At 38.0% G+C, this 16742-nt stretch overlaps 2 protein-coding genes across 3 annotated transcripts in view; both read right to left on the bottom strand.

The window, feature by feature from the left end:
- The window catches only part of arhgef3 (Rho guanine nucleotide exchange factor (GEF) 3), a 41183-nt gene extending 39624 nt beyond the window's left edge, over window positions 1-1559 (bottom strand). For both annotated transcript variants that reach the window (XM_052591185.1, XM_052591186.1), the window contains exon 1: window positions 1333-1559. In XM_052591185.1, the coding sequence (XP_052447145.1) occupies window positions 1333-1367 (35 nt within the window). In that variant the 5' untranslated portion in view covers window positions 1368-1559. The remainder of the gene's footprint in view (window positions 1-1332) is intronic.
- An 8793-nt stretch (window positions 1560-10352) lies between these two features.
- On the bottom strand, window positions 10353-16474 carry sirt7 (sirtuin 7). Its single transcript, XM_052591339.1, has 10 exons — window positions 16295-16474; window positions 15742-15879; window positions 14872-14976; window positions 14464-14534; window positions 14267-14339; window positions 13618-13716; window positions 13101-13337; window positions 11919-11999; window positions 11713-11819; window positions 10353-11605 (listed from the first exon to the last, which is right to left on the bottom strand). Exons 1-10 carry the CDS (start codon window positions 16397-16399, stop codon window positions 11404-11406), a joined length of 1218 nt encoding a protein of 405 aa, XP_052447299.1. The 5' UTR covers window positions 16400-16474; the 3' UTR covers window positions 10353-11403.
- Between the last annotated feature and the right edge of the window lie 268 nt (window positions 16475-16742).

Genomic DNA, 16742 nt, shown 5'->3' with positions numbered 1-16742 from the left:
ACTAAATTACATTAAAAAAAAAAAACATTTAAATATAAAATGCTTCTTTTAAATTAATTTAAAAATAACAGAGAGCATTACTCAGATAATAAACATAACCATGAGCTCTATATGAGACGTGGAAATATAGGCCATGTGCACTGTGGGAGAGAAGAGGCTGATGGGAACCACAAGCATAGGGTTTGACGTGAACTTGCTGTGAAAAGTCCAAAGAAAACATCCCTGATCCCAGTGAGGAAGAGGGGCGTGAGGATCAGGCCCGGTCAGAGGGTTATTCTGAATGCATTCAGCAAGCATTATTGAGAGGATTACGACTGCCACGCTCCGCTGCACTCCTCGCCCGCCGGGTGTCATCTCTGATCTAATGCAGCGCAGACACACAGAAGCTGACTGTTATCAGGCCTCATGAGGGCTGAGGAAACACCTGAGCAACCAGTGATCCTTCATCTGTCCTTCAGGCTTACAATCATATCTTTACAGACTCAACCCCTCCAGGTCACTGAGACATGTGTTACTAAAAGTATAGTCCTACCACAGCTGCCATGACAGACTCTCACACAGTCTAATCACACCGAACCAAAAACCACAGCTCAAATCAAGACTACAGAGACCAGACCGAGCCGACCAAGTCTAAAGCCCTCAACCAGCAAAGCTGTGCAAGACCAAACTGAACGGACTCTCCTACTCCTAGGAAACACAACAGAGATCCAGTTTATATTATAAAAAAACTCAGAATAACGAGTTTGGGTCAGGCAAAAAAGTCTGAATTGCGAGATGTAAACTAACAATTAAGTGAAAAAAGTCAGAACTATGAAATAAAATTTGTATTATTATTTTTTTATTCAGTGGTGGAAACGGCCTTCCATAGTGCTCAGCTAACAGGGAATGTTCTCAAAATTTGGGAAGGTTATCTCTAATTTGTGCACAAACATTCGTCCAGTAACATTACCAGAATTTGTGTGTCTCTTGGACTGGTTTTCCCCCTCTGAAAACATTTTAGTAAGACATTCCTCTAACATATTTAAATGTTACAACTTTATCAGTTTCAGAATGTTCAGAGAACATTCAAATGTAACATTCTCACAATGTTTTCAAATTGATCAGATGGAATGTTGCCTTATCGTTTTCTCTAACGTTCGCAATAACCAAGAAAAAGAGGTTTTAAAACATTTTTAAAACTTTTGAACGGGCAGGGAACATCTAGCTTTCAATACATTATGGGAATATTAGCAAAATTGTTAGCTCAGTAACAGTAAGTATCACCCAGTTTTTGACATTTCTTATTCTAAAACAAATAAATATAGATGTGCGCTTTCTCATTCTAGTACTCACCCAGATCTTTCATCACCTCCGGCTCTCGTTTGCATTGAATCTGCTGATATCCAGAGAGAGAGAGAGAGAGCCTTTCACACCATTGATCACTGATCAGTCTGACTGATCGATACAGTTAATATTCACTCACACATTCAAACAAACAAACAAGAAAAACTAACTCAAACAGCTCTGCATTAGCGGAACATCAGACGCTGGTATGAGAAATGCTAGCTGTTATTCCTCCTATTCCTCGTTTGTACTGTTGTGACACGCCAGCCAGACACACACACACACACACACACACACACACACACACACTCCTCCTCTCAGTCGGATGGGAGAGGTTTACTGATGACAGATCACCGGGCGTCAATGCTCTTGCTCGGATATGTCCCGCGAAAAACAAAACAAACAAACAAAACCGCACACTCATAATTATACTGCACTAACACTACATTTGGTACATGTTTATTAGTCACATTTATTAATATGTTGCTTTTAGTGTAACATTCTTTTTTCTCATTTAAAAATGTATGCCAATCCGTACTGTATATTTCTTCAGAATAATAAATTACGGTAAATTCCATTTTATTTGAATATGAAAACAGGAAAATAAACAGAAGTTTAGTTGTTTTCTTTTTTCTTTTAAACGGTCTTTTTGTCTCACAATTCTGTATTTCTCGTAGTTCCCAATTTATGTGTCACAATTTTAAGTAAAGTCGCTGGTGGGCTGACAAAAAGACGGAGAACGCCTGTCCTGTGGAGAGAAACTGTCCTGTAGGTGGCGCAGTCTTTGATCATTTTGGGAAAGCTCGCGCTGCTCCTCACGTGAAAGTGTTTGTTTCCGTGCAGGGTTTCTCTGAGGTGCTGATCTGGTATGGCAAGCCTTTAAAACATTTAATCTACAAACTGTACTAGTATCTATTTTCATGTTACTAGTAGGCCTACTTATTTTTTAGACACTAGTATCTTTTTCATTAAGTACTAGTACTTATTCATTAGGTACCAGTACTTATTCATTAACTAGCCTACTAGTGTTTATTCTTAAGGCCTGGTTCACACGGGACGATTTTAAAATTGTCGGCAGATTTTCCAAACCTGAGAGACCCCACACACGGCGATAAAAAATCACGGGTCTAACAGTTTTGGTCGTTCCGTGTGTGGTGTGCAGCCACACGGCAATATCAACACATCACACACGAACCGATTTGACTCCCGAGCATTCCCAGGTCAGACGGGAAATCTCGCAAAATCCCTCGAGATCAAACGTGACTTTAGAGTAAACAATCATGGCGGACGAAGAGGATGCAGTGGCCATAGTTTGTGCTTTGTTTTTAACGGGGAAAAAAACATAAGAAAAATAAGAAAAGGCGATGGTCAAAGAGGTGGAGACGACGCGAGCATGGACTATACTTGCTATATCATGATATGGAGATAAGTTGTTGTTTTATCTCATAGAAATGTTGTTACGTACTACACAGATTAATAACCGTTGAAATAAACGTTCATATATTAGTTTCCATGTACTCTGGTGGACTGCAGTTGTGGATGTAGTTATGCCCATCGACTTTATTTGTATTTGTTATATTATATACGCCGGCTGTTTTGATTTTGTTTCCCGGTACTATCACTGCCTCGTCACCTCGCTTTCTGATTGGCTACACGCCACAGTCCACAGGCTGCGTGATTGTTTGTCCTCGGGGGACACCACACACGAGAAGAAATCGGGCAAAATAAATCCAACATGTTGGATATCCCCGATTTGAGATCGGAGCGGTCCCGACATTCTTCCGAGCAGAGGAGATTAGTCTTAACACACCACACACGGCAGGAATATTTGATCAGATTATTTTACGATAATCGGAGCATCCTAAGATTGTCGGAAGGGCTGAATCGGGGCTAAAATCGGCCCAATTATCCTGCCGTGTGAACCAGCCTTTAGGTACTAGTGTCTTTTGTAAAGTTACTAATACTTATTCATTAGATACTAGTATTTAATCATTATTATATACTAGTACTTATTCCAGTAGTGACTAGTATTTAATTAAAATATTTGTGTTAACCAAAAATAGAACTAGTACTTATTTTTTAGGTACTAGTAACTCTTTATACCACAGATATCCTGAACTTAATAGATACTAGTACTTTTTAAATGAGCATTTCTGCCCAGTATGGTAATTGTATGTTGAATATTAATGAGCCAGCAACTTATAGGATAGAGATTAAACAGGAAACTGAAACAAGTAGATGGATGTACTTTTTTTAGAAAACCAAATAGAAAAGAAACAATTATTTGTACACAAGCACATAGAACATGTATTTTTGTCAGTTTTTTAACTGTAATTTTGTACATATAGTAGCCTAATGTGTTTGTTGGTCATTGAGTGAGCTCTGCTGGCAGGATGGAGACACGACACCAATTTTATTAGCTGTTATTTTCCTATTTTTCCTCCAGTAAAAACAATAAATATCATACACGAGCTGTATGTTAACTTTATTTTTTATTTTTTACATTTTTTGCATATACAGTCATGCTCAAAAATATGGACACCCTTGGTAAATACGATCAAAGAAGGCTGTGAAAATGAATCTGCATTGTTAATGCTTTTGATCTTTTATTTAAAAAAATCACAAAAATCTAACCTTTGATTGGATAATAAGAATTTAAAATGGGGTGAAATATCATTATGATATAAATGTTTTTCTCTAATACACACTGGCCACAATTAAGAACACCCATAGAAATTAATATGGGTAGAATATCTCTGAAGTATTCCCAGTCAAATTCACAATTTTGAGCACTCCAGCATGATTATAAACATGAAATGATCCAGCCATTGCTTCCTGTTTCACAGAAATATAAAGAGGAGGGAAAACAAAGCCCAAATTCCCTTAATCATCCATCACAATCAGAAAAAACAAAGAATATATTTCTGATGTGCAGCAAAAGATGATTGAGCTTCACAAATTGGTGAAGTGGCTTTAAGAAAAGAGCTAGAGCAGTGACAATTCCCATTTCCACCATCAGGAGAATAATTAAGAATTTCCAGTCAACAGAAAATGTTAGAAAACTGCCTGGAAGAGGTCGTGTGTCTATATCGTCCTAATGCATGGTGAGGAGGTCAGTTTGAGTGGCTAAAGACTCTCCAAGGGTCACAGCTGGAGAATTGCAGAAAATAGTTGAGTTTCTGGTTCAGAAAATCTTTAAAAAAATAGTCAAACAGAACCTGCATCAACACATGTTGTTTGGGAGGGTTACAAGAAAAATCTCCTAGCTCATCCAAAAACAAACTAAAGCATATTCAGTTATCAGCCATGACTGGAACTTTAAATGGGAATAGCTTCTATGATCAGATGAAACTAAAAATGAGCTTTTTAGCAGAAATATACAGCTGTATTTTTGATGTTGTGGGCCTGTATTTCTGCTGGAGGTCCTGGACATCTTGTTTAGATACATGGCATCATGGATTCTATTAAAACCCTCTGGGGTTCTTCGGTCATTTATGACCCGAAATTTTTTTTTTTAAAAATCTTACAAATCGTAGCTTCATCGGAATGGTCCGAAACTTGGTGACTTTTTTGGTACTTGGTATATGAACACCCCAAAAAATTGGGGACAGGATTTTAAAAGTCTAAGTGGTCGTAAAAAAAATAGTCACACTCAGGGTCTTCGGGTCAAAAATGACCCGACATAGGAAATGAATGGGAAATTTGCAAAAATATGAAAATACTGAGTTTTTTTGTGTGTACAATCTACAAATCAGCCACGATGCAGAAAAAAAGCATACAACAGTGAAGGGGTGAATCTCTAAAACATCAAGAGTGCAAAACAGACAAAAAAAATTCACACACACACACACACACTTATACACACAAAAACACACACAAATGAAAGTATCATTGCAAAAGCTAATTTTGGGAAATGTGTGAAATAAAAGAAATTATTCATCAATGTAAGAAATAAAGTGCACAGCAATAAAAGCATGAGGCTGTAAGCCATCAAGGTTGCAAAATAGACACACTCACTCACACACACACACACACACACACACACACACACATAGGGAAATATGAGACTGGTGAAACTGTAACAGAGATATGTGAGAATATGTGAAATAAAATCAATGAATCAAATAAAGGGGAGACATTGGATCCAAAATGCAAAAGTCACACACCATGTCTCTCTCTTGAACACACACACACACACAAACACACACACACACAAGCACGTGTGCACGCACGCACGCACACACGCACAAACAGAGTAAGGTCAAAGGATGGAATTCTTCCCTAGTAACCTCCAGGCCTATTCGAGCGACCCAGGCCCAGCGTGACACTTTTTTTATTTTTCTATTTTCCATTTACATGTACTGTTTGAAAATGATTATACGTTTGCTGTTATTTTTGTTTTTTGTTCATAATTGCTGTTGGCAATTTTGAAGAGTTACTGTTCATTGAATTGCAAAAAATAATTTTAATGGAAATGTTTATAATAAAAGGTAAATAAAAATATGTTATGATTTAAATAATGTAATTTTTTTTATTAAGTTAGAATTAAAACAATGGGTAACAAAATGCTTTCCATTTGTTCTCTTTCTAGTGCAATGTTCAGGTTTGACTGTATTATAAAGTAAAACTGGCACTTGAAATTACCATTTAAATCAACCAAACAAAAAAAAAAAAAAAAAACTTGACAAAAATAGTCTTTGAGAATCTGTGATTATATATTAAAATCCACAACCTGAAATAAATAGGCAAATATGTGCAAAAATCACTAGAATTCACAAGCCTTTCTACAGAGAGCTGTACATTCTCTATAGTGGTAAAAATGTGCTATTGCATGATAAAAATGCTTAATTTGTCCACCAGATGGCACCAATCTAATTTCAAAAATTGTTTTCTATAGGCCTTGGCTGTACTTTAAAATAAAATACAGCATTAATAAAAATAAAAATAAAAATACATATATATATAAATTTTCTATTATATTCAATGGGAAAAAAATGGATCATAATTATTGCATAAAAATTCATTATTATCATAAAATTCTCTCAAAACACAAAAAAAGAAAGAAAAAATATTATTGAACAAAAATACATTTGATTGATTTTACTGAAAAAAAGTATACCTGAATCCCGGCCTCTGGGTCATTTTTGACCCGAAGGTCCTGAGTGTGACTCATAAATGAAGAACCCCAGAGGGTTTTAAATACCAACAGATAAAAAATCAAAAAGTGACTGACTCTGAAATCTTATAATGGGCCATGTTTGGATCATTCAACCGCACAATAATCCAAACACAAAACCTCAAAAACAACACCGAAATGGGCCACTGAGCCCAAAACCAAGCTTCTGCTATAGCCATTGCAGTCCTCTGACCTGAACCCTGCAGAACATGAGAGGAGTGAACTGAAGAGGAGAAGCTGGGAATCTGAAGGGTCTGGAGTGATTCTGGATGAAGGAATGGTCTCTGATCTCTTGTCAGGAGTTCTCTAACCTCATCAGGCATTATAGGAGACAGTTTTGAGCTGTTAAACTGGCACATGGAGGTTTAAAAAAGTATTGAATAAACTGGGGTGCCATTAATTGTGGCCATTATGTATTAGAGAAAAACATTTATTTCATAATGATATTGAATTCTTATTATCCAATGAAAGGTTAGATTTTTGTAAATTTTGTTTAAGATTAAAAGGATAAAAAATGCAGATTAACTTTCACAGCCTTCTTTGATCATATTTACCATGTATACATGAAAAAAATATGCTACAAAAAAACCAAAATGCTACATATATATATATTAGTGCTGTCAATCGATTAAAAAAAATTAACTAATTAATCGCACAATTTTTTAAAATTAATCGCGATTAATCGCAATTAAAAGACTGAAACTTTTTGGATATGTAAATGTAAAATGTAAATAATTAATGTAAACTCAAGACAAAGAAACTATTTAAATTCAAAATATGATTGTTTATTGGAATTTTTGTTTAACTTGTAACACAGATTTTCTCATGTAAACAACATACCTGCAATAAACCATCAATATCCTCCAAATTAACTGTTGGCTTGAAAGCCACATTTATTACAGAAATAAAAACACAGGCATGTAAGTACCATTTGAATTTCAAAACAATCAATGCCAATAAATAACAAAAATGATTTCCATGTTGAATTCTAAGTGGACTGCAAAAAAATTCCAAAGTATAGTCATTGCCAGTGCTTTAAGTGGGCCAGTACGCACAGGTACTCAGTACCGCCACTTCCAAATAGCTCTTGAGCGTACCGCCACCTCTCCGTGCGCCCAGAACGTGCTTGTAGTGTACCGGTACGCTCATTTGGACATCTGTTTTAATAGAGGTTTTAATCTTTTACCTGCACTGCCGATTTTCAGAGCGCCCTTCACAATGCAAGCTTCCTAATTCATCCCACCCAGAGCAGAAACTACATTACCCATTCACCCTTAAGTTACACAAGTGAATAGCGCAGGGGTTCCCAAACTTTTTAGCCCGCGACCCCATGATAAATGCGCTGCTGCCCCGCGACCCCTCCGCCCCCCCCCAAAAAAACACCTCTCGAGTAACCAGTCGAGTAAGTGTGAGCTGCTCACACGCGTGCTCACACGCGCGCGCACACACACACACACTCATGCTAATCCGCTAGATGTGTCACTTTATGCTTTCCATGGTGACGCGTCATTGCTTGTCACGTGACATACCGCAGCAACAACAGAGCTGAATGAATGATCTGCTTTTGTCATTTTTCCTTTTTATTCAAAATATGAACAAATTTGTTAGATATGGCATGAAATAGCTGATATTCCGATTGTCAAATATATGCAAGTGGAAGTGTTTTGTTGTTTAAACACCTTTATAACGATCGCGTTAGTTGAGCTGTATGCGCGATGGGCGCCGCCATCTTAGTTTGTGCCGCAGACGCAGTTCAGAGAATCAGATCTGTTGGATTTACAACACGTGAATTCATCCATTTCTCCCGAAATACATAAAAGTAAGTGGCTGGTGAACTGGGAGAATAATGGAGTAAACTTTAAAGTTACTTACACAATGTATATCTGATATGAATAAAATGTGTCTAATTATAATGAAAAATATTATTATTGCCTCTTCCTTTGACATAAGTGTGTATTTTACAAACTCTAAATGTATTGTTTTTTCTAGTACTTATACGTCTGAAACCTAAAATAAACATTATGTGGTTGAAAACACTGAAAAGTTGTGATGACAGCTCTGAGCGCACTTGTCTCTGGCTCAGCGCCAGCCAACTCGCGAGAGCACATTTGAATTTCACGTCATGCACTGACCGGTGTGGTCGTAACAGTTACACTCCAGGGACTAGCCTAGACTGACCACACCGGTGTGATCGTACGTGCAATGCGAAAGAGTTAAATTAATTGAAACAAAAATATATAAAGCCTATATCGAAATCATCTCGCGACCCCTGCGCCGGGGTCCCGCGACCCACCGTGGGGTCGCGACCCCTACTTTGGGAACCACTGGAATAGCGCATGTGTAGCTTTTCCCACTGTTAAGTGTCAACAACTCAACGTGGCCGGAGAAGGTGTGTGAAACTCGTTGTGAGTTATACTAAAGCAAAATCTTGAGTATTTATTGTCTGATAAACATTAAAAACTGTCTGCGGAGGTTCAGTCGTCCTGCAGCCCCCGCTGGCTGCTCATTGGCTGCAGCATCTTTTTTCTAAGTTCTAAAAAAATACCTTAGACGGCAAGGCACAAATTTAGATATTCATTTATGTAATTAATCTATAGCCTATGCACAAAGACAATATGATCGTTTTGTCCCCTTTTTGTTTTAAAGCTTGATGAAGAGAGAGAGCGCAAGTTGCTGCAGCTGAGGAGGACAGTGATGCACGCGCACAGGAGTGATTGACAGTTCGCGGCACTGTGTACAAAAAATACTCCGCTACACAATTATTTTGTTATTTTCGTTTAAGATTATTAACGTTAGCGTTACAGAAAGGTCTGATTTACGCACTGTTACAGTCATTGTTTTTTTTTTTAAACAATGACATTTGAGTTCATGATTTTAATGTTGCTGTTTCTTGTGGCAGACTGAATGAAGAGTAATGTTTCTTGTGGCAGACTGAAGAGTAATCCGAAAGAGTTTTATACTGAAACTTTCCGTCTAAAAGTCCTTCCTTGGTCTTATCCATATTTCTTTGCACGTTGAACACACACAGGCCACAACTGGAAATAAAAAAAACTGCAACCGCGTTAATTGCGTTATTTTTTTTAACGCGTTAAATATTTCAAATTAATCGAATGCGTTAACGCGCTAATTTTGACAGCACTAATATATATATATATATATATATATATATATATATATATATATATATATATATATATATATATATATATATATATATATATAATACATATTATATATAATATTATATATTAAATATATTTATCTATAGTATAAATTATATGAATATAAATATGCATGTAAATATTTTCAAATTATATACAGTATGAATTTATGAATTTATATATACATAATATATGATTATATATTATACATAATAAATATACACAATATGCACCCTTATATTAGGCAAACAAAAAACTTTATTTTGGATGTGATTAATCGTTCGTTTGACAGCACTACAATATAAAACTTACAGACATAATATTTATAGCCCTAAACAATTGAATGTGTACTAAAGTGATGAAATGCATGTTGTGCATCATGTGTAAACAACTGTTTGCTTCCGATGGCCTTTTTATCATTATTCTGGTAGGTGTGTACACATCAGAATGAACGCGAGAGCAGTGATATTTCATCTGGCCATTGGAATGGGAGAAGTTCAGAACAAACGTGAAGTACATCACTCAGTTCGGATCTACAGACGACCTCTTCCTGTCCTGGGAAGAGCAACAGGAAGTGACTGATGGACTGAACACAGATCTACACAAATACTCAGACCGTGCACATCCTTTCCAGAGCTCATCCACGCAGCTCACAACCAACAGCTAATTACAAAAACTCACCCTTCATCCTCTGAGTTTTTTAAAAATACACTCGTTTTATTTCTCAAGGGCCAAATAAATCATGTGTCCTACAAGAAACAATGGCAGTGTGTTATGGTGGCATATGTTGAAACTGTCCCATTTTCAATTATTCTCAATACAAGTATAATCATGTCACTCTTTAAATACTCATGTTTTCTTTACAGTAGTACACAGAATGCCCATGATATCTGAGACAAAACATAGTTATTAGTACAAAACCAGGTAATGGCACTTACAGCAGTCACACACAAACACTGATCTCAGATCAAGTTATTACAACGATACAGTTATTGTGAGGGTTGCGTTGATCAGATGTACAGATACAATCCTATGTTTACACAGGGAAGGTACAAAGGTAATTCCTGGTTCTAATCGGTTACAGCACCATATTAAGAGTCCACATAAACATTTCATTTAATAGAAATACACACGTTCTATTATTTGGTTGAGGAGCTGTTACATTAATTCTTGTAATAGTGAACTGAAATGAAGCATTCGTTTCTACTCAATCCAGTAACACTGACTTCATGTAAACAACTATAAACTCAGAAACGATGAAGGTGGTCATTTATTTGTCCACATGCTGTTCTGAACATTACACACAAGATGTTTAGCAGAACATTAACGCTGTTCTTTACAGCAACACCTTTGCGAGACAAAGTATTGTTCTTTTATGTTTTGGAACAACATAAAGCAAGTAAATGACCATTTCATATTTTAGGTGAAAAACAACAAAAGCCATAAAACAAAATTTCAGCCGTCTCATAAAACTGCTGTCAAAAGAATCATATATTGCTTCTTCAATAAACCTGAGATTGGAAGTAAAGTGCACTTAGCCAAACCAAGCCATCATGTAAACCTGCGTACTCTTCTAGGAGTTATTTAAACAGCTATATCTCTTCAGAAAAGCAGTTCTGTGTAACCCATGAGGGTTTAGCCTCACGTTCATCAGTAAAACATGTATTCAAGCAGTGAGTGTGAAGGGAAAGGACTCAGTCCTAACCCAACAGAGCAGCTGTGTGGCACATCATGCTTCAGGAGCTACACAGACTTCTTCTTCCTCCGTGCTTTAGCGTATCCTCTTCCAAACCAGCCGCCCTGAACCGCGGTAGCCTCCCCCTGAGCCGGTGCGTCTGGTGAAGCGTCCTCCAGAGCAGCAGGTGGCGCTATCTCTTCACGAGTGTGGCTCTCCTGCTCTTGTGCACTGAGCGCTTCAGACAGGCCGAAGATGGGGTCTTGTGATCTGTTAGTCACACAAATTACAGGCAATATTAATAACCGACAGCTGCTCTGGATAAAAATGTATGACTTTATATCAGACAGATGAATTGAATGTGAAGTGGGTCTTGCCTGTTGTAAACGGGGATTTCCAGACCCAGCTCCTCCATCAGGAGACCCATCACAGCATCACACTTGCCGTGTATCTTCAGAGTAGCCAGGTTATCTTTCGGTGTCCACTAAAATAAGGAAAACACACCAAGATGTAAACCGAAAGCCATATTTGATTTTATGGAAAACAGAAGAATCAAGAGCGGTGTTATGAAGAGAAATATCACCTGCAGATTTACTATGTACAGCTTTGGCCTTTTGTTGGCTGGTCTGTTCATGCACCACAAGCACGAGTATTTCTTCAACACCTGATGGACAAACACACAACATACATGGCATCAACTACGTATTTAGTACAAATAATGTCATTTGGACAAATATTGCAATATGTTCAACTTTCAAGATCTTGCATTGCTGCTGCTGCTCACATAAAAGCTTAGATAACACAAGAAAAATTCTCTTAACTACGTCAGTGCTTCTAACTTTACATATCTAGTGTATCAGCGGTTTAAGATTTAAGCCACGCCCCTCTGGATCACATAATTAAAAGAGACCGTTCACCCAAAATATTAAATCCTGTCATCATTTACTCACCGTCGTCCTTCAGACCTGTATGACTGACTGTGGAACATAATATATTGAAACTTTTGATTTTGTGAATCATGTGTTTCGTAGCGCGTATCAAACTGCCAAAGTCACATGATTTCAGGAAACGAGGCTTCTGTAAACCAGTGAAATTCACTGAGATGGATCACCCCCCAGTGGCGAAGCACTGAACCACTGATCTCGGATCAGTTTCATCAATTCGTAGACATTTTTAAGAGTGATTTGTGTAGCTCAAAGGATGAGAAGTAGTCTGTTACTTGCCTCAATGCACAAGCTCTCCATAAAACAAACAAAACAAGACCCGCAAATTAATATTAAATAATATAAAAAACACAGTATACAGAGACTTCATATTTAACAGTATTTTATCATTTTTATGGCACTTAATGTATTATACTTTTAATTAAAAAAAATATATATAATGGGTTTTTAAAATCTGTTTTTCATGCATGTTTTAGCTTGAGTTTTTGTTGCATTTACACACTTTTGACCAGCAGACATCATTAGCGTGTGGTGTTTCTACATTTTGCGAAGCAATTGATTGGAAGCTTTGAAAATTGGAAATTTAGTTTCTCCCATCACTACTAGTATAAGATATTTTGAAGATATTATTCAAACACTTTCAGTTCCCATTGACTTACAAGATATAGTCAACTGGAACCAAATCTATTTGGTTACAAGCATTCTTCCTAATCTTTCTTTCTTCTTTAGAAGAGTCGTTCATACAGGTTTGGAGAGAAGGTGAGTGAATGATGACAGAATTGATCTTTTTGTGTGTGAAGCCGGTCCAGTCACTTCCTCACCTTCAGACTGGATCCCAGGCAGAGGATGAGGTCAGCCCGCTGTGCCGCTTCGGCGGCCCCCTTCCAGTTGAGCGGCTGCTCCAGGGTGCCCCTCTCACCGAAGTGCACTATAGTGTCTCTGAGCTCGGCTCTGCAGTGAGGACACAGACGGCCCGTCCCGTGTCTGTGCAGAGCTGTGCGCTCCGTCACGTCAAACAGCCGGATGAACTCCCGTGCCGGAGAGCAGGAATCACACACCTGTGTGACGGATGGGACGGCAAAACACATTTTACAAACAGTTTTGAAACATAGTTTTCTTTTCCTTAACTCTAAGGGCCGTTTTTACTCATTTGACGAGCGCAAACGTTAGTTAATCTTGTTGCGTGATTCATTTGAATACTCTCATACTTCAATTTTTTTAGTCTAAAATGAAAACTACACAACTGTATTCTACATTAGATTTTGATATTTCTGTGCTATCCTTCAAGACATTTTTACTTTAATTAAAGGACAGATGTGTCAGATCTCACTGTCAGACCTCGATGAACATGTTTCCGTGGAGTTCAGAGAGAGCGTGTCGGGGCAAACCACTGCGCAGGTGAAGACCATCACAGTTCTGCGAGACCACATGCTGAACCTGCAAAAGAGACTCAGTCAAGTCAAACAGATTTCTAACGCACTTTTCACAAAACACCTTGTTTCAATGCAGCTTGACAGAACATCACAATATCTTTATGCCTTAGAGTTGCTTTTAACTAGACTATATTGTAGCGAAGCGATAATCACATTTAGTTACAAAGTATAATAATATAGTTTCAAACTACAGTTACTTCCGTACTATTTAACCTGTTTAAGCTGCTTTGACACAATCTGTAGTGTAAAAAGCCATGTATAAATAACTTTGACTTGTATTGTGATGATAAACAATCAAGCATGTAATTTATGATGTATCACCCTACATGAGTATACTTTATGTGTGCGGATACAATGAGAAGATTACTAACAGATTGTGCTCGGTTACTGATTACCATTTTAATATCACGGGTGATTATATAGTTTGTTTTCTCGCCGATATAACGATCAAACTATTGAGATCTGCTATATAGTATAAACCGCTCAATGTCACAGTGTGCTGTATTCTGATCATTCACAGAAACACTTCCCACAATCCCTGTGTCGTCACTCACCATCTTGACTTTGTGTAGCATCCAGATGCACATGTGTGTGAGCGTGGGCTCAGCTCGACTCAGATCTGATGCACTGACGGACACAAACACACACAGATGTTAACGTGTGGCAGAACACACTCGATCAGAACAAGACAGTAGGCATGGGCTAAATCTCAAAGTCTTCATTTATATTCTAGTAATAGAGTATCCCTCACCTCACAGACCGGCCCTTCTGCAGCTGAGTCCACACCCCATTGGGTCCCCGATAGTCTGGGATGGAGGCGGCCTGACGAGAGCACACAAACTCACACAGTTAACACGGAGATGGACAACATATACAATATATATACAACCATTTACAACTCAAATACTCTCCAGCCACCAATCACCAAAGCAAATTAAAGCATATATAACTTTGCTTTTTGAACCAGAAGAACAAAATGACCACTGTAACCTAAATAATATAAATAATGAGTGCTATTGTTGTTATCACTGATGTGCAACCTCAACATCTCAAATGATGGGTTTTCATGACACTTGAACATTATGTTGCTGGTAACACTCAAATGAGCAGAAGTCAGTATTTCGGAGGTTTTGATGCACTCTGTCTGAGAGAGACGCACCGTGCTGATTCCTGCTCCGGTGTAGATGACCACATGCTTGGCCCGCTGCAGCTCCACCGCCAGCTGCTTCACTTTAACCTTCAGGTTCTCAGCGTCATCAAACACCTGCACCCATCACAAACACATCATATCTCCAGTCAAGAAGAGGAACAGATCATTAAATACACAGTATTCGTCAAACAGAAGGGGAACTGCATTGGTGGAGAGTCTGACAAAAGCCACAGGATTTGAGGAGACTGTGGATTCAATGGGAAATTCAATCGTTAATTGCTAAAATAATGCAAAGAATAATTTGTTTGATAATAAAATGGCAGATTTATCATTTATCACTGGATTTAATGTCTGGGAATGTATTTATGCTACACCTGAACGAAGGACAGCTAACGGATGAGAAATTAAAAAGCATTTCTGAAGGCTTTATGAAAATTTAAGAACAAATTAAAGGGGAACCATAATGCCAACTACATCTACGTGTGAATCTTTAGGAAGACCACAATCTGTTGTATTAAAACACTTCAAAGTTGGAAAATATCAAGTCATTTTCCATAAATAGATAATAGAGTTCTTCAATCTTCATCAGTGTTTTTGGCTTGTTTTCCAGTGCAAATGTCTAAAGATTCAAGATTAAGACACTTAAAAGATCAAAAAGCTTTAAAAGATTTTCATTCACCATCGACAGACATAGGTTCTCGCCATAAAGATACATCATTTTGTTGTTTTTTTTTCTTTTTAGAAAACCAGACTTAATTTCTTCCTTTTGCATCTCAAGTAAATGCATGTTGATTTGAGGATGCTTGGACACTTGTACTGGAAAACATAAACACGGAGGAAGACAGTCAGTGTGTGCTACAGTCGGTGTGGTGTGTCCACCTCGTCCTGTTTGCTCTTGAGCAGGGCTCTGCGGCTCTGTCTGCGGCTCAGCTCCTGCACCGTGTCCTGATGCTCCTGCAGCAGAGCCCTGTCCTCCTGCGACCGCTCACCCTCAGCCTTCTGCAGGAGCCTGGAGATCTGTCACAGAGAGAGGAGATCACACACACACACACACACACACACACACACAGAAGAGAGAGAGAGAGAGAGAGACACACACACAGACACACACTTCAGTCTTCAGCATCTGTCCAGAGCACAGGTACACTGACTGTGAAATAACGCCAGACATCATCCAAACACTGCGAGACGCTTTCAGAATCATTCTGTTGTAATTCATTTCGTTAATAACACTTCGGAAGTGGCACAAAACAAACGGTTTTCATGCTGTTACTGTACTAGCAACGGCATTTGGGCTCAAACTGTGGTTAGCATGAACATATATGTGGGGTTTAATTGAAGATTAGCTCGTCTGACCGGCTGTACTGCTTTGTGTGTCGCGTCGTTACAGTTTCTGCTCGTGTGTTTTTATTATAATGCGTCGTGTTCATACCGTCTTCAGCGTCTGTCGCTGTTTCTCACGCTGTATGATTTTCGCCTTTTCTCGCTGTTTTCTTTCCGCTCGCGCAGACGAGCCACTGTTTGTGTTCGCGTCCATGCCGGATCTCACCAGTGATCTCGCGGGAGAGAACGAGATTTGCGTGAAACAAATGAGAAGTGGAGCCACTGGTCAAACAAACAAACATACAGAGTTGAGAAATTATCTTCTAAAATTTATGTTTTTATTTATTTCTTTTTTTTAATTAGGCTCCTGTATTTATGTTCAGTTGTTTCACTTTAATTGCATAGAAAATGACCATTAAAGTGAAGTTACTGAACCTAGACATATGAGCAAATTGAGGTTTTTGCATCTGAACTCTTCATATTTTATTTTATTTTATGTACCAGCCTGACTGAGGTTGTTTAGCTGGGTGGCTCTTTGCTTAAGTAGTTGAAATGTA

The sequence above is a fragment of the Carassius gibelio genome, chromosome B22 (assembly GCF_023724105.1).
Source record: "Carassius gibelio isolate Cgi1373 ecotype wild population from Czech Republic chromosome B22, carGib1.2-hapl.c, whole genome shotgun sequence".
NCBI lineage: Eukaryota > Metazoa > Chordata > Actinopteri > Cypriniformes > Cyprinidae > Carassius > Carassius gibelio.
The sequence above is the reverse complement of the archived record's forward strand: the minus strand, read 5'-3'. Positions and strand labels throughout refer to the sequence as shown.

Coding starts and splice junctions, on each gene's coding strand:
- sirt7 (XM_052591339.1), bottom strand. CDS start 16,399: ATGGACGCGAACACAAACAGTGGCTCGTCTGCGCGAGCGGAAAGAAAA. Junction 15,880..16,294: donor AGCGACAGACGCTGAAGACG/GTATGAACACGA, acceptor TCTCTGTGACAG/ATCTCCAGGCTCCTGCAGAA. Junction 12,000..13,100: donor GCCTGGGATCCAGTCTGAAG/GTGAGGAAGTGA, acceptor TTTGTCCATCAG/GTGTTGAAGAAATACTCGTG.